Source organism: Natator depressus, chromosome 23 (assembly GCF_965152275.1).
Source record: "Natator depressus isolate rNatDep1 chromosome 23, rNatDep2.hap1, whole genome shotgun sequence".
In the NCBI taxonomy this organism is placed as follows: domain Eukaryota; kingdom Metazoa; phylum Chordata; order Testudines; family Cheloniidae; genus Natator; species Natator depressus.
This window is the reverse complement of record NC_134256.1, coordinates 6,655,970-6,678,866: the sequence shown is the minus strand read 5'-3', so window position 1 is coordinate 6,678,866 and position 22,897 is coordinate 6,655,970. Positions and strand designations below refer to the sequence as shown.

The following is a 22,897-nucleotide window of genomic DNA, read 5'->3' as shown; positions in this document are numbered from 1 at the left end:
CTCTTGGCTCGATTGCTCAGGCCTGCCCATCCATAGAGATCCCCTGCGCTGCTCATGCCTGCCCGGCGCAGCCGAACCCACCGCGCGCTTCGGGCTCTCAGTCCACCCCGCCACTAAAGCGGCCAGGCCCCGCCTCTCAGACTTGACTGGCAGTGTCTTCACCCAATGTACGTCGGACTCTTCCCAACAGGTCGGCTCTCCAGCCAGTAGGCGGAGAGGGCGGGGGTCGGACCGAGGTGGGAACCGTCAGAGGGCGGGGCAGGGTCGGCATGAGGCGTGGGAGGGGCTGCGGGGAGGGGCGGGGCTCGGAACCATGAAGTGAGTGAGGGGAGCCGGGGTCGGGGACAGCGGGGAGGGGAGCCGTGGGGTGGGGTGGGGAGGGATGGGGGGCAGGGCGGTGGGGGTGTTGTGGGGGGTGGAGGAGGCGGGAACAGCTGGGAGGGGAGCCGGGGGGTTGGGGGCGGGGCGGTGGGGGTGTTGTGGGGGATGAAAGAGGCAGGAACAGCGGGGAGGGGAGCTGTGGGGTGGGGGTATGGGGGGCGGGGCGGTGGGGGTGTTGTGGGGGGTGGAGGAGCAGGGAGGGGAGCCGTGAGGTGGGGGGGATGGAGGAGGCGGGGACAGTGGGGAGGGGAGCCGTGGGGATGGAGGAGGCGGGGACAGTGGGGAGGGGAGCCGTGGGGATGGAGGAGGCGGGGACAGTGGGGTGGAAGGGCGTGGGCGGGGGGGGGCGGGCAAGAAGCCCCCAGTAGTGCCTGGCCTCCTGCCCTGGCGCAGTCTATCTGTGGCACAGCAGGTAAAGCGCAGGAGGCTGAGCTGGAATTTTCTGATCTAAGAGCTGAAGATGTGACACCACCGAGCTTAGGTTACCATATTTCCGGTTCCCAAAAGAGGATGTTTGGGGGTACTGGAGGTGGTACTGCGATGGGGGTACTCACTGGAGGTGGGGGGCAGTGACTCCCTGTCATCGTGGCAGGACGGTTGGTGCATGGTCAATGCCTCCCTGCAGGCCCCCTCCTAGGGTGACCAGACAGCAAATGTGAAAAATTGGGATGGAGCTAGGGGTAATAGGAGCCTATATAAGAAAAAGACCCCCAAATCGGGACTGTCCCTCTAAAATAGTGACATCTGGTCACCCTACCCCCTCCCCAGGACTGGAGCCTGGGTTGGTGGGATCCGGCAGCTGTGACTTGCAGGGGAATGGACCAATCAGCAAGCGGACCAATCAGGGCTCTTTCTGAGCTGCACCTTGTCTGCTCTGCAAAACCCCTGGACATTTCCTGTTATTTTAAAAATCCTCCCCGGGCAGAGAAAGGAGGCTTAAAAAGGAGGCTCTGTCTGGGGAAACCTGGACATACAGTAACTCCAACTGAGCACGGCCCTGAATCAGGTGCTGACTCTGTTTGCTCATTTCTGGGCTCGCCTCCCCTGCCCCACTGTGCCAGGGTGCCCCGCATTGCGACGGTTCAGCTGGGCTCTCTGAACCCATGACTTGGTCTCATTGTCAGGCTGAACATCGATGGGCTGCTGGTGTATTTTCCCTATGACTACATTTACCCGGAGCAGTACTCATATATGCTGGAGCTCAAGAGGACGCTGGATGCCAAGGTCTCTCCTGGGGGTGGGGGTCTGTGTGGTGGTGGGGAGCACTGGGGGTGGGGGTGTTACACATCTCACTGTGTATGGTTAAATACCAGTGCTTGTATTCACCCATGTTCCCTTCAGAGCCCCTGAGCCCTGCCCAAGTGGGGCTCCTGGCATGCAGCCTGTCACCCAGCTTGGGCACCCTGGGCTGGACGGCACATGTGGTGCCCACTCAGAAATTAGCAGGGTGAATCTCTGTCTGCTGGGGGCAGTGATATGCTCTGGGGGCTGCATGCCACCAGACCTGATTGGCGGGCTGGCACAGCCATCTCCCCGCTGTGGTCGGCACTCTGCTCCAGAAGACGGAGAGGTGCCCCAGAGGTCTCCTGGCTGGGCAACCGTGGGGGTGTAATGGGCGGTGTTAGCTGCCCCTGGAGCCTGAGATCTGGTTGTGGGTGCAAGGGTCGTTGGCTGTGACGTGTCATCCTATCCCTGTATCCCCCCCTCTCGCCTCCAGTGTGACACTGCCCCTGCGCTGCCCAGGCCACTCTGCTGGGAGGGACCAGTGTGGCCCAGTCCAGCCAGTCTCAGTGGGGTCCTTCTGCAGCCTCTGCTCCTCCCGGACCCACCTCTGTCCCAAGCTTGGTGACTCCAGCTCCCAGGTCCTTTCCTTGCAGGACTCTTGCTGTCTCCCCTCTCTTCTCTGGCCCTTCTGGGTCCCTGCAGAAGGAGGGATTGGGGCTCCATAGGTCCTGGCTCAGCCTTCCCTGCTAGCCCCCTGCCCACCTCCTTGGGACTCCCTGTGTGACGGCTGTTCCTCTCTCCCAGGGCCATGGCGTGCTGGAAATGCCCTCGGGGACTGGGAAGACCGTTTCCCTCCTGTCTCTCATTGTGGCCTACCAGCGGGTGAGTGCCAGGCAAGAGCTGGGGGCGGGGACTGCCAGGTGCGTGTCTAGGTGGCCCACTGGGAGAGGCACTTTCCCCAAAGGCCAGCGTGGCCGGGTGGCAGGCACTGGCCCAGCCCTGGCGCTATCCCGCAGATCTCGTGGGTGGGTCTGGGCAGGGGCTGGAGCTGCCTCTGCTTGCTCCACTGGCAGAGCCCTGGGGCTTGGGGTCAGGGCCTCTTCTGTGCCCCTCAGGTCCCATAGCCAGGTGGGAGTGCTCACACCGTTCCCCCCATCCCTGGGGCTGTAGCTGTGATGGTGGTGGGGAGGGGAAAGCAGCCTGGGGAGTTTGATGTCCTGGCTGCTCCAGGCTCGTCATCGGTGGCCTCTGGGGATAGCCAAGCCCCCATCCCGCCCAGTAATGGAGGTGTCTGGCCTATCTCCCTAGGCCCATCCGCTGGAGGTGACCAAGCTGATCTACTGCTCCAGAACCGTGCCTGAGATCGAGAAGGTGACCAGGGTGTGGGGGGCAGGACCTGTATGCGGTGGGGCCTTGTGTTGGGGGGGTGGGGGAATCATGGGTGGGGCCCTTGCTGCCCTGTGGTGGAGAGTGGGGAGGTTGTGGGGGCCCCCCCTCACGGCCCTGGTGGGAGGAGGAGTGGGGGGGAGGGAGAGTATGTGGGCGATAGTGACAGGATCCTTGCTGCCCCAGGGGGAGGAATGCGGCGGGGGGAGGGTGTGGGGGATGGTGACAGGGCCCCTTACTGCCTCGGGTGGAGGAGAGGGAGGGAATGGGGGATCACAGCAGGACCCCTCGCTGCCCTGTGGGGAGAAGGGTGTGTGGGAGGGTGTGGGGAATCATGGTGGGCCCTCATTGTCCCTGCTCCTGCAGGTCATTGAGGAACTACGGAAGCTCCTGGATTTCTATGAGAAGCGGACAGGGGAGAAGCTCCCTTTCCTTGGCCTGGCTCTGAGCTCCAGGAAGAACCTCTGCATCCACCCCGAGGTGAGTCGGTTCCAGGCTCCCCACCCTTGGGACCCTGGTTCTGGGGCACAGCCAGGACTCAGCTGCCCGGCAGGCCGGGGGAGGAACCCAGGGCTGGTCTGCCCTCCATGCCTGCCGCCCCACGGTCAGGCTGTCCTGTTCAGGGACCTGCCCTCCATGCCTGCCGCCTCACGGCCAGGCTGTCCCGTTCAGGGACCTGCCCTGGGCAGAGGCCGAGGCTGCTCCATAGAGTGACTGTGGAACTGCTGCCCCCTGCCCTCCCCTCCCCTGGAGCCAGATACCACCTGCCCTGCCCCTTCCTGTGCATGTCCTGGCCCGAGAGGCAAGTGACTCCACTGCCTGTGTGCCCCAGCAGCTGCCCCTTTATATGAGCATGTGTGGTTGAGTCTCAGAATGTGCCAGTGCTCGCTGCGCTGACTGGCTAGCAGGCCTGCGAGCCGGGAGTGAGGGGCAATGGCAGAGCTGGGGGGAGCCCAGAGCTGGACTAACAGGGGCTGCGAGTCAGGAGTGAGGGGCACTGGCAGAGCTGTGGGCGTGGAGCCCAGGGCTGGGATAGCCGGGGGGCTGCAGGTCGGGAGTGAGGGGCATTGGCAGATCAGGCGGGGAGAGGGGAGACAGCCCCCCCGTGCATTACACATGGTGCCCTCCAGAACTGAGGGCCCCATGGCCAGGTGTCCTACAACTGACGGCTGCTCATTGTAGGTGAGCTCGCTGCGGTTCGGGAAGGAGGTGGACGGCAAGTGTCTGAGCCTGACGGCGTCGTACGTACGGGCGCAGCAGCAGTGGGACAGCGCCATCCCCTCGTGCCGCTTCTTCGAGGTAGCAGGGCTCCTGGGCGAGGGTCAGCCCCTCCCGGCCCATGGGGCTTCCCCTCCCGGGAGGTGGTGTGGCAGGGGTTTGACATGCCAGCTGAGCACTGTCACTAGAACCGAAGGGCTACTGGGACGTTTCCCCGGGGGTACCCTGGGCTGTGAGGCACCTTGCTGCCATGTGCCGGAGTACGCGGGAGCCTTGTCTGTGCCTGCCGGGCTCAGCTCCGCTGTCCCCCTGCGGGTTAGCAATAGTCATACTCCAGCCTCCCAGCGCCCGCAAGCAGCATTCACAGGTCCGCTGGCCCAAAGCACCCAGCCCGGCTCCCCGGTCCCAGCCCAGCTTGCAGCCCTTCCATTCGTTTGTACCGAGAACCAGGTGACGCTCATGTGACAAAGAGCAGAGGTTCGAGAGAGAAGTCTTGGAAACAAATGGTTACGAGTCAAACAAAATCCTAACTCGCCTTCCAGATCCCAGACGTAACTCACCAGCCGCTCACCTGTCTGAGGGGGTCTCGCGCCTGGGCTTTTTCCCAGCGTTTCCCAGCCAGGCTGGCCGTGACCCTGCATTCATAAGACAAACCTCTGGCAGCTGGGCCCTGCGGGGCGGGATCCCAAGTGTGTCTCTGTGTTCCCCAGAGACACCGGCCTTGGTCTTTGATCTTAGGCATAAGCAGGGCGCCGCCGGAGCTTGTGTGGTGTCGTGGCGACTTTGCAGTCTGGGTTATGCCAGTGAACTCTCACTGTAAGACACGGTCAGCGTCCCCTGCCTGATGCTGAACCTGTGCATCACCTTCTGGTCGTAACTCACAGGTCCTAAGACAACACGGACAGCCACCCCCTCAGACGCTCTCCTGTGGCCAGCCGGCAACGGGCTCTCACTAGAGGCCGCGCATGCCACCCGTTGGCGCAGAATGATGTAGACATCAGACCCAGGGGATGCCTGTAAACCCCTCTGCACCCTGTATGCCCTCTGCCAGGTGGCACCAAGAGGTCTGCCCTCCCCGGGGGAAGCTCCTGGCCCCATCGGCCAGCCTAGGACACTGGCGAAGAGGAGACCCACTCTGCTGCCCTGGCTGCCAGCTCTTGCCATTAACACTGATGGGAGGCATCCCTGCGGCCCACTCGGAAGGGTTAACGGGCAGGGAACTGGGCAGCGGGGACGATAGTGTGAAGGGGCTGAGGAGTTGAGCTGGAGCAGCTGGAGATGGGCTGGCCCAAGGCCCGGAGCAGCAGAGGGAGGGACGTGAGCCTGGGTGGCGCTAGGCCCTGATGTGCAGCGTGCTGTTCCCCCCCCTCCACAGGAGTTTGATGCCCATGGGCGGCAGGTGCCCATCCCCTTTGGTGTCTACAACCTGGATGACCTCAAAGGGTACTGTCGGCAGAAGGGCTGGTGCCCCTACTTCCTCGCCCGCTACTCGGTACGTGGCGGGCCATCGTGCCCTGCTGGGCCCAATGCGGGGGTGGGGAGCGGGGTTCACTGAACCTGGAGAGCAAACCCTCCTCCCCTGGCAGTCAGCAGGGCAGATGCAGGGCAGCAGGGTACGGGCTGGCCCAGCTGGGAGCCCAGTCCAGCACTGCCTGTCGAGGGGAAGGAGTTGTGATGCTGGGTGATGTGCTCCTGGGGTGGGTGACTCCCCACCTGCTGGGCACAATGCCCGCCTGTCCTCCAGCCCCGGTGGCTCTGGCCTCCTCTGCCCCACTGGCTGTGACCCAAGCTGGATACTCCCAGCGCTGACACTGACCCATTGAGTGGGTCTGCCCCAGGGCGAGTGAGATTCAAATCAGGCCCCTGGCAGACTGTAGGGGGCTTGGCCCAGGGAGGCTGCTCATGGGCACTTGGGTTGGGCAGAGGCTGAAGCTGAGGCAGGCGCTGGTCCCCCAGGGCCATGTGTTCCCGAGGAGTCACAGCAGGATGCGCCTGGGAGCTGAGTGGGGCCAGGCCTGGGCTGAGTGAGCCCCCAGGGCAAAGCAGGTGGTGGTGGCAACAGCCTCCTCCGTGAGCTTCCCCCCGGGGGCTCCGGGCGTTCCATTAACTCGCTGGCCTAGGCAGCTAGAGCAGCTTGCAGCCCCCAGCAGCTAGAGCAGCCTCAGCCCGTCCCACCCAGAACTGCCTGCCTTGGCGACAGGGCCGTCGAGTGCCGTGCGGCTGCCCGCTGTGCTGAGGCCAGAGCCCAGCTGCTCCTGGTGCAGCCCGTCCTGACTGCTGCTGTGCACAACCCTGCTGCCGGGCACAGAGCCTCCCTCTCGCCCAGGGGCTGCTGGCCTGTGGCCCTCTAGGGCTTGCCAGGGAGGTGGTATGCCAGCCTGGGGCTGCCTGTCTCTGGGCCCCCAGCGGGGGGGGTGGGTGTGTGTGCTGGGCAGTAACCCTTTCCTTCCTTTGGTCAGATCCTCCATGCCAACATTGTCGTGTACAGTTACCACTACCTGCTGGACCCCAAGATCGCAGACCTGGTGTCCAAGGAGCTGGCCAAGAAATCCGTTGTCGTATTTGACGAAGCTCATAACATTGGTAATGGGATGGCTGAGCCTATGCAAGGGGGCGGACAGGGGCGGGGGGGCGGGGCTTTCTGCCATGTGTGCCTGGTCCCTGCCTGCCATTCAGTACTTAGAGCCCCTGGTGGGGGCGGCTGAGCCCCTTTCGCTGACGCTGCGGTGCTGCTCCATGCCCGGCTGGCTGACACGCTGCCCGGCTGGTTATGAATGTGCTGGGCGGGCAATCCCTGCACCAGCCCCCTGGGGAATGACTCCCCGCCTGATCTGGGTATGGATGTGTCTCCAGATGGCCGGGTGGTATTGCTCCCATTCCCCGTCATGCCCCTTGGGCTCCCTGGGGAGTGGGAGGGCTCAGATCCCTTCCCATCTCCCTCCACTTCGTCAACCCCTCTGTGCTGACGAGGTGCCCAATCGCTTCCGGCTGCCCTTTCCCTGCTCGGGGCCGTGCAGCCCGGTGCCTGTGTTGGTCTGGTTGGATCCAGTGCCCCAGGGTCCGCTCTCTGGCATCTGAATGTTCCCTAGTTCAGGGCGTCCCTGCTTCCTCTGCCAAGTCCCTCCTGAACCCGTGTCCTGTTGTGGCTTTTTGCTCCCACCCTGCAGCTGTCACTTGGGACAGGACTCTGCTCTTGCCCAAGCCAGGGGGACTGCCCCAGGACCCATGTTGAGGTGTCCCTGGGTCCCAGCGTGTCATGGCTGTTGTCTTCAACTACTGCCGGCTCTGGTCTGGGGGGGCCTGTGTGTAAAGGCTAGCCCCTGCCCCCGATCCCTGTTTGTTACTGTCCCCACAGGCAGAACTGACCTATTCTTTCACTCTGCCAGTGGGGCGTCTGCCCAGCCTGGTCCCTGTCAGGGGAGTCGAAGTCTCTGCCCCCCTCCCACCTGGGGTTTAGTCCCTCCCCAAGGTCCCCTGCCCACCCCAACTGCTGGGTTCCCCTGGAGACCAAGTGCCCTGTTTCTGCAGACAATGTGTGCATCGACTCCATGGGGGTGAACATCACGCGCCGGACGCTGGATCGCTGCCAAGCCAACGTGGCCACGCTACAGGCTACCATCCAGAAGTGAGTGCCATCCCCGTGCCCCCTCCCTGCCCTCCCTGTGCCCTCCTGGGCTCACGGGCGCTGGTCCCCTTTCAGGATTAAGGAGACGGATGCCCAGAAACTGAAGGAGGAATACAGGCGGCTGGTGGAAGGTCTGAGAGAGGCCAACATTGCCCGGGAAACGGACATCTACCTGGCCAATCCGGTGTTGCCTGACCAGATTCTCCAAGGTGGGCCCTGCTAGCTGGTGGCGGGAGGGTGGCATTGCTGGGGGCCCGCACCTCCCAGTGCAGCTAGAACAAACGGAACTGGCTGGCTGGGGTATGGGATACTGGGCCTTTTGCTGCTACGGTGTAGCTGGATCTGATCCAGCCCCAGGCCAGGGGACTGGCTGGCACTGGTGGGGGTGGGCAGGGAATGGATGCAGGCCCTTTCCTCTCCAAGGGGTGCTGGCTCCAGTCCAGCCCCAGGGAAGGGGGACTGGCTGACCTTGAGGACACTGGGGGCAGGTGGGGACTGGGACACAGGGCCTTCCCCCCATGGCATCAGTTCCACCTCAGCCTGGGCTGGTGTTGACTCTGAGACCGTTCTCTGGGGCCCCCTGGTGCTGTATGTGAGATGAGCTGGTGTTTCTCAGCCCTCTCCCTGCCCGTACTTCTGATCTCCTTGGAACCATGGAGCCTGAGCCCAGCCCTGTTCCCTGGCTACGGGCATAGGGCTTGCAGTCAAGGGCATGGTGGACATGCATACCCAGCATGGACTTGGGCCTGTGCCCCCCCTTGGGCAGGGACCTGGGGATAGGTGGGCTGCAGCAGTGGCATTCTCACCCTGGTCATGCCCCCTTGTGGGTGGGGCATGGGCAGGGGCAGGCTGTGACTCAGGGTGAGCCTGTACCCCTTGCAGAGGCCGTGCCCGGGAACATCCGGACGGCTGAGCACTTTGTGGGCTTCATGAAGCGCTTCCTGGAGTACCTGAAGTCGCGGCTGCGGGTCCATCACATGGTGCAGGAAAGCCCCCCCTCCTTCCTCAAGGACGTCTTCGAGAAGGTGTGCATCGAGCGCAAGCCACTGCGGTAAGCAGCTGGCCTGGGCCCGGCCAGTGGAGCCAGCCTGCCCCTCTGCTCTGCGCCCCTGCCCGGCCTGGCCTGCCCCTCTGCTCTGTGCCCCTCCTTGGCCCGTCCTGGCCTCTCCTCGGCCTGGCCTGCCCCTCTGCTCTGCGCCCCTCCTCGGCCTGGCCTGGCCTGGCCTGCCCCTCTGCTCCGCCTGTCTCCTCGGTCCATCCTGGCCCGGCCTTCCCTGGCCTGACCCCCTGCTCTGCGCCCCTGGCCAGCCTGGCCTGGCCTTCCCTGGCCTGCCCCTGTGCTCTACCCGCCTCCTCGGCCCATCCTGGCCCAGCCTTCCCTGGCCTGCCCCCGCGCTCTGCGCCCCTCCTCGGCCTGGCCTGGCCTGGTCTTCCCTGGCCTGTGCCCCCAACTCTGCGCCCCTCCTCGGCCCGGCCTTCCCTGGCCTGCCCCCCCCAACTCTGCGCCCCAGCTCAGCCTGGCCCATCCTTCCCTAGCCTGCCCCTCTGCTCTGCACCCCTGCCCGACCTGGCCTGGCCCTCCCTGGCCTGCCCTTCTGCTCTGCGCCCCTCCCTGTCCCAGCCTGCCCCTCTGGTCTCGGCACCCCTCCCTGGCCCTGTCTGCCCTCCCCACTAGGGCATTGCCCACCTGCCACTGTGCCATGCCTTCCCCCTGGAGGTGCTGGCACTCCTCCGATATGGGCAGATAAGTCTCGCAGCCCCCCTTGCTGTACAGGGTTTGGCTTGTTGAATCTCAGCCCCCTCTTGGCTGAGCTGCCTCCGGCCTGCCCATGTGGGGTGCCATGGAGGTGCTTGGCGTGGCCTGCCTAAGGTCACTGGATGCCCTGTGCCCTGCTCAGCCCTGGCTGGCTCTGCAGCTGCACCAGGCTGGGAGTGGCATTAACAACCCCCCTGCAGCCGCAGTGTGTGGGGCTGGAGGGCAGATAAAGGGGCATCTCCTCCCCAGGAGGTAACATTCACCTCCCACATTCCCACCCCGCTGTGGTAACCCCCTCGACCTCTCATGCCTGCCGTAGGTTCTGTGCGGAACGACTGCGCTCCCTGCTCCGCACGCTGGAGATCGTGGACATTGCTGACTTCTCTCCCATCACCCTCATCGCCAACTTCGCCACGCTCGTCAGCACCTACGCCAAGGGTAAGGTGCCCCGCGACCGGAAGCCAGGACTTCTGGTGTTGCTTGTGGTGTGGCCTTGGCCTGGTAGCTCCCCCTTGGTTTCCCGGGCAGTCTGAGGGACTTGCAGGGAGTTGAGGCTCTCAAGCACATCCTGCTCTGGGTGTGAAGCCTTCAGGCTGCTGCTGGAGGGAGAGGAGGGCACTGGCACCAGCCTGGTGCCCCCACTGAGAGGTTTGATCCTCGGTGTCAATGGCTGGGTTTGGGTGATGGCCCTTGACCGAGCTCCTCTCGCAGGGTTAGGGTGACAGCAGCGGCTAGTGTCTACAGTAGGCCACAGTGAATCTTCCGAGTCTGGCTGGGTGCCCCACTGGTGTGCCGGAGTCCCTTGGGTGTGTGCTAGGTGGGCAGGGGGCACTGGGCTGCTTTTGCTGCCGGACTGCCCAGGAATTCCTGCTGGGCCGCGGGGCCCTTCTGTGCCTGGCTCTGCGGGGCCCAGGCCATTCTTTCCCGCAGACGGGGCTGTTGCTCAGCTGGGAGTAGGTGGAGAGAGACGCAGTGGGACACAGCTTGGCCTGGCAGAGTGTGGGGCTCCTCATGCCAGGCCTAGGCATGCACCATAAGCATAGCGAGAGAAAGCCTTGGCCTCTTCGCCCCCTGACCAGGCGCCCCTCAGGAGCCAGCAGGGGGCTGTTTGGTGCCAACCCGCAGCGCGTGGCTCTTGACTCGCACCCCACAGCAGCGTGTCGCCCAGCCGAGGAGCCAGGCCCTCTCCCCAGGGCTCACCTTGGCCCCTCCTGCCTTGGAGGAAGCAGCTGTGGTTCTCCGGGTCCTCTGAGGAAAGGGGAACACAAGGGGGCTGCAGATCTGTCTGGACCAGGGCATGCTGGGGAGGGGAGGGAAGTGGGGCCAGCCATGTGTCTGGGCTCATGGATGCCAGGTGAGGGGCCGGGCCTGTGGACGTGGTACTGGGGGGCCTGGGGCTGGTGTGCGTCCAGGCCTGTGGTGGGGCGTGCCTGCGGGGGGGGTGAGGTGTCTCTCCAGGCCAGTGTGCTGACGTGGCAGTGGAATATAAATACCACGTAAATCTCTCAAGCATTCAGCCGCGGGGATGCGACAGTTTCAATCCTCTTAGTGCTAAGCAGCTTGCTCCCCTCCCAGCACATGGACTGGGGCCTTCCCTTCAAGGTGGCTGCCCAGCGGGCCTGGCTGGGACAGACGCTTGCAGCACAAAGCAGCTGGGCCTGGAGGGCACTGGCTCCTCTCCTAGTGCTGGGAATGGAGCCTGGGCAGTGGGTGTGTAGGGTGGGAGGGGGTGAGCAGGGTCTGGGGGTTGGGGTGGGAGGGGGTGAGCGTGTTGTACTTAAAGTACTGCACAGGATCTTTTGGGGGGGAATAAGGCAAAGCACCACATTTATTGATAACCCATTTATCAATCAACACTGTCTGTTAGTCTCTAAGGAGCCACAAGCACTCCTGTTCTTTTTGCTCTTCTTTAGTGAGCCCACTTGACAAGTTTTATTGTTATTGGGTCTGGCTTCCATCCCCTCCCCAGCTGTTGCAGCTATCTGGAGGTGCTTGCTTCCAGGCCTTTACTCATTCACACCTCGTTCATTCAACAGGGTAATTGATTAAAAGGAGGCAGGGGGGATCTTATTCTGCTCCTAGCAAAAACATTATACCAAGGCTCAATACAAAGTTTTCTATATAAGGATCTGATGCAAAGTTGTACAAAAACAGAAGCATAATACAAAGTCAGGAAAGTTATGTGAAGATGCTTAATGCAGAGATTTACCTACAAGCGGGGTCTGGGGCGAGCAGCTGGCAGGGTAGGAGGGAGCAAGCAGCTGGCAAGCAGGCAAGCAGCTGGCAGGATAGGAGGGGGCTAGTGGAGCCAGGGGCGGGAGGGGGGTTGGCGGGACCGAGAGGGTGAGCAGGGCCCGAGTGCAGGGGACGAGCGGGGACAGATGGGGCCTGGAGGGGGTGAACGGGGCCCGAGTGCAGGGGACGAGCAGGACTTGGCTTTCCTGCTTGTTTGTATCTTTGCCTGTCATGCCAGGGCCGGGCTCCCAAGAGCTTGGTGGTCTGAGTTCAGCGGGGGTTGCAGACACCACTGCAAATCTGAGATGGTAGCCGCCTGAACAAGCAGGGAGAACTGGAAGTCCTGGCACAGTCAAGGAATTATGATGTGATTGGAATAACAGAGACTTGGTGGGATAACTCACATGACTGGAGTACTGTCATGGATGGATATAAACTGTTCAGAAAGGACAGGCAGGGCAGAAAAGGTGGGGGAGTTGCATGGTATGTAAGGGAGCAGTATGACTGCTCAGAGGTCAAGTATGAAACTGCAGAAAAACCTGAGTGTGTCTCTGGATTAAGTTTAGAAGTGTGAGCAACAAGGGTGATGTCGTGGTGGGAGTCTGCTATAGACCACCGGACCAGGGGGATGAGGTGTGGACTAGGCTTTCTTCCGGCAACTCACAGAAGTTACTAGATCGCAGGCCCTGGTTCTCATGGGAGACTTCAATCACCCTGATATCTGCTGGGAGAGCAATACAGCAGTGCACAGACAATCCAGGAAGTTTTTGGAGAGTGTTGGGGACAACTTCCTGGTGCAAGTGCTGGAGGAACCAACTAGGGGCCGTGCTCCTCTTGACCTGCTACTTACAAACAGGGAAGAATTAGTAGGGAAAGTAGAAGTGGGTGACAACCTTGGCAGCAGTGACCATGAGATGGTTGAGTTCAGGATCCTGACAAAAGGAAGAAAGGAGAGTAGCAAAATACGGACCCTGGACTTCAGAAAAGCAGACTTTGACTTCCTTAGGGAACTGATGGGCAGGATCCCCTGGGAGAATAACATGAGGGAGAAAGAAGTCCAGGAGAGCTGGCTGTATTTTAAAGAAGCCTTCTTGAGGGTGCAGGAAGAAACTATCCCGATGTGCAGAAAGAATAGCAAATATGGCAGGTGACCAGCTTGACTTAACAGTGAAATCTTCGGTGAGCTTAAACTCAGAAAGGAAGCTTACAAGAAGTGGAAATTTGGAGAGATGACTAGGGAGGAGTATAAAAATATTGCTTGAGCATGCAAGGGTGTAATCAGGAAGGCCAAAGCACAATTGGAGTTGCAGCTAGCAAGGGATGTGAAGGGTAACAAGAAGGGTTTCTACAGGTATGTTAGCAACAAGAAGAAGGTCAGGGAAAGTGGGACCCTAACTGAATGGGGAAGGCAACCTAGTGACACATGATGTGGAAAAAGCTGAAGTACTCAATGCATTTTTTGCCTCGGTCTTCACAGATAAGGTCAGCTCCCAGCCTGCTGCACTGGGCAACACAGTATGGGGAGGAGGTGAGCAGCTGTGAGTGGTGAAAGAACAGGTTAAGGACTATTTAGAAAAGCTGGACATGCACAAGTCCATGGGTCCAGATCTAATGCATCCAAGGGTTCTGAGGGTGTTGGCTGATGTGATTGCAGAGCCATTGGCCATTATCTTTGAAAACTCATGGCGATCAGGGGAGGTGCCGGACAACTGGAAAAAGGCTAACGTAGTGCCCATCTTTAAAAAAGGGAAGGAGGAGGATCTGGGGAACTACAGGCCAGTCAGCCTCACCTCAGTCCCTGGAAAAATCATGGAGCAGGTCCTCAAGGAATCAATTCTGAAGCACTTAGAGGAGAGGAAAGTGATCAGGAACAGTCAGCATGACTTGCCCTTGGTGAATCCATGCCTGACTAATCTAATTGCCTTCTCTGATGAGATAACTGGCTCTGTGGATGAAGGGAAAGCAGTGGACGTGTTGTTCCTTGACTTTAGCAAAGCTTTTGACACTGTCTCCCACAGTATTCTTGCCAGCAAGTTAAAGAAGTATGGGCTGGATGAATGTACTATAAGGTGGATAAAAAGTTGGCTAGATTGTCGGGCTCAGTGGGTAGTGATCCATGGCTCCATGTCTAGTTGGCAGCCGGTATCAAGTGGAGTGGCCCAGGGGTCGGTCCTGGGGCCGGTTTTGTTCAATATCTTCATAAATGATCTGGAGGATGGTGTGGATTGCACTCTCAGCAAATTTGCGGATGATACTAAACTAGGAGGAGTGGTAGATACGCTGGAGGGTAGGGATAGGATACAGAGGGCCCTAGACAAATTAGAGGATTGGGCCAAAAGAAATCTGATGAGGTTCAACGAGGACAAGTGCAGAATCCTGCACTTAGGACAGAAGAATCCCATGCACCACTACAGACTAGGGACCGAATGGCTCGGCAGCAGTTCTGCAGAAAAGGACCTAGGGGTTACAGTGGACGAGAAGCTGGATATGAGTCAACAGTGTGCCCTTGTTGCCAAGAAGGCCAATGGCATTTTGGGATGTATATGTAGGGGCCTTGCCAGCAGATCGAGGGACGTTCCCTTCTATTCGACATTGGTGAGGCCTCATCTGGAGTACTGTGTCCAGTTTTGGGCCCCACACTACAAGAAGGATGTGGAAAAATTGGAAAGAGTCCAGCGGAGGGCAACAAAAATGATTAGGGGTCTGGAACACATGACTTATGAGGAGAGGCTGAGGGAACTGGGATTGTTTAGTCTGCGGAAGAGAAGAATGAGGGGGGATTTGATAGCTGCTTTCAACTACCTGAAAGGGGGTTCCAAAGAAGATGGATCTAGACTGTTCTCAGTGGTAGCTGATGACAGAACAAGGAACAATGGTCTCAAGTTGCAGTGGGGGAGGTTTAGGTTGGATATTAGGAAAAACTTTTCCACTAGGAGGGTGGTGAAACACTGGAATGCGTTACCTAGGGAGGTGGTAGAATCTCCTTCCTTAGAAGTTTTTAAGGTCAGGCTTGACAAAGCCCTGGCTGGGATGATTTAATTGGGGATTGGCCCTGCTTTGAGCAGGGGATTGGACTAGATGACCTCCTGAGGTCCCTTCCAACCCTGATATTCTATGATTCTGTGTCCTGTGGCCTGCCAGCCAAGCGTTGCTTGTGCTCCGTGGTGCCCCCGGCGGACAAGCTGGATGAGACTGGATGGCTAACGGGAGAAGCCGAGCAGAGGGACCCCAGCTCCTGTGTGCAGCACTCGCAGGCAGTGCAGGGCTCGAGCCCAGATACTTCTCAGCTGCCCACAAGGAAATGCCCACCCTGCCCCCAGCTGTGGTCCGCGGGCTGTTTCAGGGAGAGCTGTGGCAGATGGCAGAGCAGCCGAGCTGGGTGCTCCCTGCCCTGAGCCGTCGGAGGGGTGGCCTGCAGCCAGGCCGCCCCCACTGGTCCCTGGGTGGGTCTCCAGCTACACAGGGGCTAGGGCATTCCTGGGGCAGTGCAAGCCAGAGAGGGGCTTGGTCACCCCTGCCCTGCAAACTCGGTTGCCCCCCGATGCTATGCTGCTGTAGCTTCTGCCCGGGCCGCTCACAGCCAGCCTGCCGGTCGCACCTCAAGTGTCTGTTCCAGCAGCCCTCGCCCCAGCAGGCTGTCAGCAAACACCAGCCACACGGACTTCCACCAGCCTTGGTTACCATTGCAGGGTGACCCTAACTCATTCCCAGCCCCAGATGTTCCCCCCAAACGTGTGTCCTGCACAGTCCAACCCTCTCCTGGCCAGTTCAGATGTGTTAGGTCTGTTGCCGCTCTAAGGCAGGGGTGAGTAAACTATGACGCGCGGGCCATATCCGGCGTGCCAGCCGATTTAATCTGGCCCTCGAGCTCCCACAAGGGAGTGGGGTCTGGGGCTTGCCCTGCTCCTGTACTCCAGCCGGGGAGCAGGGTTGGGGGCTGCTCCATGCACACGTGCCGTGGCTCCCGGAAGCAGCGTCATGTCCCCCCTACTGCTCCTCCATGTAGGAGCAGCCGGGGGCTCTGCATGATGCCCCCACCCCAAGTGCCACCCCCGCAGCTCCCATTGGCCAGGAACTGCGGCCACTAGAAGCTGCATGGGTGGCGTCTGCAGGCAGGTCAGTGTGCAGAGATGCCTGGCCCTGCCTTCGCGTAGGAGCTGGAGGGGAGACATGCCGCTGCTTCTGGGAGCTGCTTGAGTCAAACGCTGCCCGAAGCCTGCCCCCCGACTCCCTCCCGCGCCCCAATCTCCTGCCCCAGCCTGGAGCCCACCCCACACTCCGAACCCCTCAGTCCCAATCTGGAGCACCCTCCTACACCCCAAACTCCTCATCCCTAGCCCCACCCCAGAGCCCGCACCCCCAGCCAGAGCGCTCACCCCTTCCCACATCCTAACCCCAATTTCGTGAGCATTCATGGCCCCCCATACAATTTCCATACCCAGATGTGGCCCTCGGGCCAAAAAGTTTGCCCACCCCTGCTCTAAGGGGATCAATATACAGCAGTCTGCTGTCCCACGTGGTGGTCCCCACCCTATTCCCAGCCCTGGATTTGTTTGGATTAAAGAGTAAAGCATGTTTATTTAGCTACACGGAGGCAGGTTTTAAGTGAGCACACGTCCAGGGCATTGAAGTTAGAAATGGTTATAAGAGAACTACAGATAAACCGCTTCCTAGCATTAACAACCTAGCCTGGGCTCGAGGTGGGATTCCTTACCACACGCTCCCAGTGTAACTGCTGACCAAATTCCCAGGCCAGGATCTGCTTCCCAAGTTCCTTCTGTTGTCTTCTGTTGTCTTCGGGGGAAGTGAGAGCGGTGTTCAGGGAGTGCTACCTTGGGGTGCTTTTGCTCCTCCCTTTCATAGTTCAGGCCCCTTTTGAAAAGCATTTTCCTGAGGGTTACCCCCAGGCAAAGGTCATTCCCAGTGCGATGATGGACACCAGGAGCGTGGTGGTGACAGAGGTTCCTTGCTACTGTTTGCTAAGATGCAGATCTGTTTGCTACTGCCCGCTGCCTTGCCAAAGATGGCCACTGGGCAGGGGATGGCCCATCAACTTGGATGACACCTGGCTAGACACATTAGCTTGTCCTTTGTCCTTGAGAAACGGGTTTAGCCATTGCCCAGGTGTGTCTGGGAAATGCTTTGGTCCCGATTTCAGCCTCTGTTCATAGCTTTACACACAACGTTGCTACATGTTTCCCTGTGTTCGTGACCAGCGAGTTAGTAGTTTCCAGATCCCTCACAAGGTGTGTTCGGTACAAAGCTCCTTACAGTGGGGTGCAGGGAGTGAATACGGGGGTGCATGCAGTCAACTGGCCAGTGTGTGTGTGTGGAGACCCCGGTGGAGCAGCAAGGAATGGGGGATTGAGGGCGGGGGGGTGCCCAATCCTGGCACGAGGGGGGGTGAGATGTTGAGCCGTTCCGCTGAAGCCGCTGCGGGTGGTGCTGGTAAGGAGCAGCTCCCTGCCACCCCGGAGGGGGCTGCATCTCGATGGTGGTGGGGGCAAGGTACGAAGGGAGATCCCGACAGCTCGCTGACTCCAGAGCTCTGACTCCTCTGCAGGCTTCACCATCATCATAGAGCCCTTTGACGACAGGACCCCCACCATCGCCAACCCCATCCTGCATTTCAGGTGAGCGGGCGGGGGAGCTGGCGTGGAAAGGCCATGGGCTCTGGTGGGGGGTGGGCAGGCTTGCCTGGGGGCTGCTGTTTGCTGCCTGCCCCCGAAGACACTCATCCTGTCCTTCCAGCTGCATGGACGCCTCCATCGCCATCAAGCCGGTCTTTGAGAGGTTCCAGTCTGTCATCATCACCTCGGGGGTAAGTGGCAGCTTGGGGCGTGGCTCCTGGGCCTGGGAGAAGCTGGGCTGGAGCTGTGGCCCCTGGGGGTGCTGGTGAGTGGCCCTTGCTCCGGATGGCGGCTCTGCTAGGAACAGCCCTTCCTGCTCAGCGGGTGCTTCTGCCTCCTCTGCCTGGTACATTCAGGGCTGCATCCCTGGAGTGTGCCGCGACTCGGGCCAGCCAGCTTCTCCGTCCCCTGCAGAGTGGGCCCGGCCTGGGCACAGGTGGGGGTTCTGGGGGGCGCATGGCTGGAGCTTGCCCTGGCTTGCCAGGGGCCCGTGGGCTGGGCTGCTGACCCAGTGCTGAGAGTCCAGCTTGGCTCCTATGTGTGTGTGGGGACCCCCCCAAACCCTGGCACTCCTTGTGGGTCGCCCTGAGAGCAGAGCCCTGTCCTGGCACAGCAGAGATACTTGAGCCGTCTGTAGCTGGCATCTCTGCTCAGCCACCACCTCGTTTCCAGGTTGGGGTGAAGGTTCCATGGGTGGTGTCTGGTGAACAGAGGCCCCCCAGCTCATGCTTCACCCCATGTCCCCATGTAGACGCTGTCCCCGCTGGACATATACCCCAAGATCCTGGATTTCCATCCTGTTACCATGGCCACCTTCACCATGACTCTGGCCAGGACCTGTCTCTGCCCTATGGTGAGTGGACGGCTGGGCTAGGTGGGGGGTAGCTGCACGGGGCTGTGCCTGGGGGAAAGAGGGGGGCTGCCAAAAGTCTCATGCTCCCCCCATCTGGGCAGTTGCTGGGCACCTCTGAGCCCCTGCCCCCCTGGGGGCAGCCCCTGGGCGGCTGGGCGCAGCTCGGCTCTGGACCGGGGCCCACTTACCAGCGTCCTGTTTTCCTTTCAGATTGTGGGGCGAGGAAACGACCAGGTGGCCATTAGCTCCAAGTTCGAGACCCGCGAGGACATTGGTAGGGATGCTACAGGACGTTAGCCTGGTGGAGAGGATGTGGGTACCACCCTGGGGCATGGGCTCATCCTGGAGCCACCTCTCCTATTCCCAGCTGTGGTGATAGGCTGCCCTGCCAGGGGCTCCCCCCCCACTCCCATCTGTCTTGGCTCTGCGGACAGAGTTGGGGGTCCCCCAGTGACAGCTTGGGCTGTGGGAGCCGTTGCTGGGGGTGTAGCAGCAGCCGGCTCCCCTTGTTCTACCAGGAGCTGCTGTGCCAGAATTGGGGGGGACCCTGCTCTGCAGGGTGCAGAGGTGATCTGTGCCATACACGCCCCCCACCCCCCATGAGTGAGCTGGGCAGCGGGACCCAATGGGCCAAACCCCCCCCATGTTGTATTGTGTGACTGACCTGGCGACCTTCCTGGCCATGCCTGTGGCCCTCCCCCCCCGCCCCATGGCCTTCTCCTGCCACTGGGGAGCTGAACATGTACCCCCCAAGTGCAGGCTGGAGCTGCCCCTAGCATGGGCCAATGTGGGGCCAGATCTCAGGTTCAGGCCCTGCCCCACCACCGTGTGGGTGTTCACCCCCCACCACGGCCCACCTGGCTCTGGACCCACGAGACCCTCCCTGACCGTTCCCAGCTGTGATCCGGAACTACGGCAACCTGCTGCTGGAGATGTCTGCGATCGTGCCTGATGGCATTGTGGCCTTCTTCACCAGCTACCAGTACATGGAAAACATCGTGGCCTCGTGGTACGAGCAGGTGCGTACAGGGGGGCCAGTGGGGCTGGTTGCAGAGGGTCCAGGGGGCTGGCCAGTGCTGCTGGAGTGGTTGGGGGGAAGGGTGGCCTGGGAGGCACAAGGGATTTCCCTGCTCCACTTCACTGCCAGAAATCCCAGGCTTGTCCGCGGAGAGGGTGCCCGCTGCTGGCCCTGCCTATGCCCCACCCACACAGCTGCTGCCAAAGCCACTGCCTTGACAAAGAAGCCCAGCCGGTGTGGGAACAGTGTGGCAAGGCAGCCGGTGGCACGGAGCCTATGGGCAGGCCGGCAGAGCAAGCACTGCGCTGGGGGATTCCTGGGCTGAGTTCTGTTAACGCCATGAACTCTGGTGCCTAATGGGCACTCGGGCATCTGGGATCCAGACTGGCCCCTTGCCATTCCGGGAGGGGAGATCACAGTGCGACAGCGGGACCCTGCCAGCATTCCTCAGGGAATGCAGGTAGGAAAAGGCCCTTTAAGGGAACCAGCAGGGAATGGCTGGGAAGGGCCCTGGCTGTGTTAGCTGGCTCCCCCCAGCAGCACCTCCTGCTGGCGGAGCAGGAGCCAAGGGGCCAGGAGCCGATGGATTCGTCCTGAGCTCCAGCCTTGCCTGCTCACAGCTGTAGCTGCCTGGCTGGGCACTGAGCCACAGCGAGTCTCTGGGAAAGCAGTTTATCTCCTGGCTTATCTCCAGCCGCAGTTCTCCTGGGTGAGGCAGCTCCATACCGCACCCTTCCTGGCATGGCACGCTGGCACCAGGCTGCATCCCCCTCCCTCAGTCAGGTCCCCCATGGGACTCAATTCCACCCCTCTGAGAGGGAAGGGAAGGGTCTGGCCTCCCCTGCAAGGTCTCCCTTCCTGCTTCTGGCAGCGTGGGACCCCTGGGTAGGAAGGAGTGCTGGGTTTCACAGCCCCACGGCAGTGCCTGCCTGCCAGCTCCTGTCTGGTTTGTTCTCCACCCTGTGACACAGCAGAGCCGCCCGTGTCCAGATGCTGCAGCCCCTGCCCAGCGCTGGAGTGGCCTAGTAACGAAGGGGAATGTGCTGCTCTCCCCCACAAAGCCATGAGCGGGACTGGAACCTGCACCCAGCCCTGTTGTGGGTCCCAGCTGAGTCTGGGGCTCCCTGGGCAGCTGAGCCCTGATATCTGACCTAGGCTGCTTTCCCCCAGGGCATCCTGGAGAACATCCAGCGCAACAAGCTCATCTTCATCGAGACGCAGGACGGGGCCGAGACCAGCATGGCGCTGGAAAAGTACCAGGAGGTGGGCACTGTGCCAGCACCGTGGGGGGCTGTGCCTAGTCCTGGTGCTGGAGAAGGGAGAGGCTGGCCCCTGCAGGCTAAGCGAAGGCCATGAGGCTGCAGGTTGGGATGGAGCGGAGCTGTCTGATGCTAGGGAGCCGACTCCTTGTGCCGGGCCGGTTATGGCAGTGTGGATCTGCAGGGATGGAGGGAGACTACTCAGTTGAAACTGGCTGTGCCCACTCCTGAACTCAGCCCTAACTCTCCCCAATGCACACCCAGCACTGACCGGGCCCAGCTGAGGGGGTGGGGGCGGGGGTGGAGGGGAAGGCCAGTGGGAGCAGAGTGACAGTCCCAGCTTGGCGTGACCCCTGTTTGCACACAGGCCTGCGAGAATGGGCGGGGAGCCATCCTGCTGTCCGTGGCTAGGGGAAAGGTGTCCGAAGGCATCGACTTCGGTGAGTTTTCTTGCTGGGGAGTACCGGGGAGTCACAGTGTGGGTCTGCCCCAGCTCCCCTGCCTGGCCTGCTGCTGTTTGGGGGTGCAGGACCTTCTCAGCTCCTTCTACCTGGTAGGTAATGCTGACCTGAGCACAGCTCTTCCTGCTCCCAGCAGGGCTCGCTCTCTGTGCCGGGGCAGAGCACGGGGGGTGAGGTGCCCTTGGTCCTGTCCTTTCTCTTGCTGGCAATAGCTTGTGCTCGATTTTTGACCACAGGCCCCTTGCGTGGCCCTGCCGGGGGTGGTGTGCGGCAGGGGGGCAGCCTGACCTCTGATCTGCCCCTGCAGTGCACCACTACGGGAGAGCTGTGATCATGTTCGGCGTACCCTATGTCTACACCCAGAGCCGCATCCTCAAGGTGAGCTGGCACCATGTGCCCCAACACTTAGCCCTGCTTGGCTAGGGCCCAGTACCTAGTGGGGGAGGGGTGCAGAGGCTATCCTCCTGAGAATGCAATGGGGATCAGCCTACAGGGCCCTGCTGGGGTGGAGAGTGGGTGCGAATGCAGGATCGGCACCGGGGTCCCAGCCCTGCTGCCCCCGGAATTTGAGGTTCATAGCAGGAGCCTTGTGTCCCAAGGCTGCATCCTGTCCACTGCAGCTGGGCAGGGCGTGTGCCACAACCCTGCTCTTGTCCCCTCAGGCACGGCTGGAGTACCTGCGTGATCAGTTCCAGATTCGGGAGAACGACTTCCTGACATTCGATGCCATGCGGCACGCAGCGCAGTGCGTGGGCCGGGCCATCCGTGGCAAGACAGACTACGGGCTCATGGTCTTTGCAGACAAGGTGGGTGAGTAGATGAGGCAAGGCAGCGGGTAGGGCTATGGGCACTGCAGGAAGTGGCTGCTGAGCAGGCTTTGCCCTGGGCCATGAGTCAACCCCCCAGAGGCTCCAGCATGTTAACCCACGGTGGGCCATGGTGAAATGCAGGCACGCGCACCCCACCACCCCCAGAAGGGAAAGATGGCACGAGGGGGAGATGGCACGCTCTGGTGGGCAGAGGCTCCACAGCTCAGGGTTGTCTGGGTCTCTTTGGTTGGTAGCGTTTTGCCCGGGCAGACAAGCGGGGGAAGCTGCCACGCTGGATCCAGGAGCACATCACGGACGCCAACCTCAACCTCACGGTGGACGAGGCCGTGCAGGTGGCCAAGTACTTTCTGCGCCAGATGGCCCAGCCCTTCCACAAGGTGAGCGCTGTCCTGCGGCCGTGGGAGGCGGGGATGGTCCCTCCTGAGCGATTGCCAGCCCTGGAGGGGGGAACTGGCTGTAAGCTCAGGCCAGGGTGCAGGCCTCAGCCCTGCTCTCATGGGCTGTGTGGTTTTGGCAGGAGGACCAGCTGGGCCTGTCCCTGCTCACTCTGGAGCAGCTGCAGTCGGAGGAGATGCTCCACAAGATCACGCAGATCGCGCACCAGGTGTGAGCCAGAGCAGCAGCTGTGTGGGACCTTGGCTCACCCAACACACTGGCAGAGGGCTGGAGGCTGGCTCCACCGGCAGACAGGTGCTGGCCCTGCGGCCAGGGCCTTGTTTGATACTGGCTTTTATACTGAAGGTGACTGTCTGGGACACAGCAATAAAGAACAGGACATAGCCCGTGTGCTGTGCGATCACCCTGCGCCAGCCACTGTGAACCAGGAGACCACACAGGAGGGTGCTGTCCCCTACCCAGCCAGGGCAGCCTGCATTACAGCTGGGTCAGAAGCACTGGGCTGGGCGCCCCCACTGCATCATGAGTCTGGGCATCTCCTGCTGCTCAGGGGTAGGGCCAGTATTCCCCCAGCCTGCAGGCCCTTAACTGGGGGGCTAGGACCCTGCTGCAGGCCCTGTGCTAC

At 61.2% G+C, this 22,897-nt stretch overlaps 1 protein-coding gene across 5 annotated transcripts; it reads left to right on the top strand.

The window, feature by feature from the left end:
- The first annotated feature begins 284 nt into the window (after positions 1–284).
- Positions 285–22,672, top strand: ERCC2 (ERCC excision repair 2, TFIIH core complex helicase subunit). 5 transcript variants are annotated; one of them, XM_074937348.1, is made up of 23 exons: positions 285–318; positions 1,506–1,605; positions 2,410–2,487; positions 2,914–2,976; positions 3,358–3,471; positions 4,174–4,290; positions 5,585–5,701; positions 6,669–6,792; positions 7,738–7,834; positions 7,910–8,043; positions 8,717–8,885; positions 9,910–10,028; positions 17,389–17,458; positions 17,577–17,646; positions 18,207–18,308; positions 18,519–18,582; positions 19,206–19,327; positions 20,497–20,589; positions 20,953–21,025; positions 21,354–21,424; positions 21,709–21,852; positions 22,110–22,253; positions 22,394–22,672. In XM_074937348.1, exons 1-23 carry the CDS (start codon positions 314–316, stop codon positions 22,484–22,486), a joined length of 2,283 nt encoding a protein of 760 aa, XP_074793449.1. In that variant the 5' UTR covers positions 285–313; the 3' UTR covers positions 22,487–22,672. The 5 variants fall into 5 exon arrangements, 4 of the variants coding, with proteins under 4 accessions (XP_074793449.1, XP_074793452.1, XP_074793453.1 ...); XM_074937349.1 differs by lacking the exon at positions 285–318 and adding an exon at positions 712–862; XR_012636103.1 differs by lacking the exons at positions 21,354–21,424; positions 22,394–22,672 and having other exon boundaries at positions 22,110–22,247.
- The last annotated feature ends 225 nt before the right edge of the window (positions 22,673–22,897 follow it).

Bases quoted from the DNA above. Each gene is read 5' to 3' on its own strand.
- ERCC2 (XM_074937348.1), top strand. The intron at 6,793-7,737 runs GTAATGGGATGG...CTGTTTCTGCAG, and splicing joins TGACGAAGCTCATAACATTG to ACAATGTGTGCATCGACTCC. The intron at 22,254-22,393 runs GTGAGCGCTGTC...TGGTTTTGGCAG, and splicing joins TGGCCCAGCCCTTCCACAAG to GAGGACCAGCTGGGCCTGTC.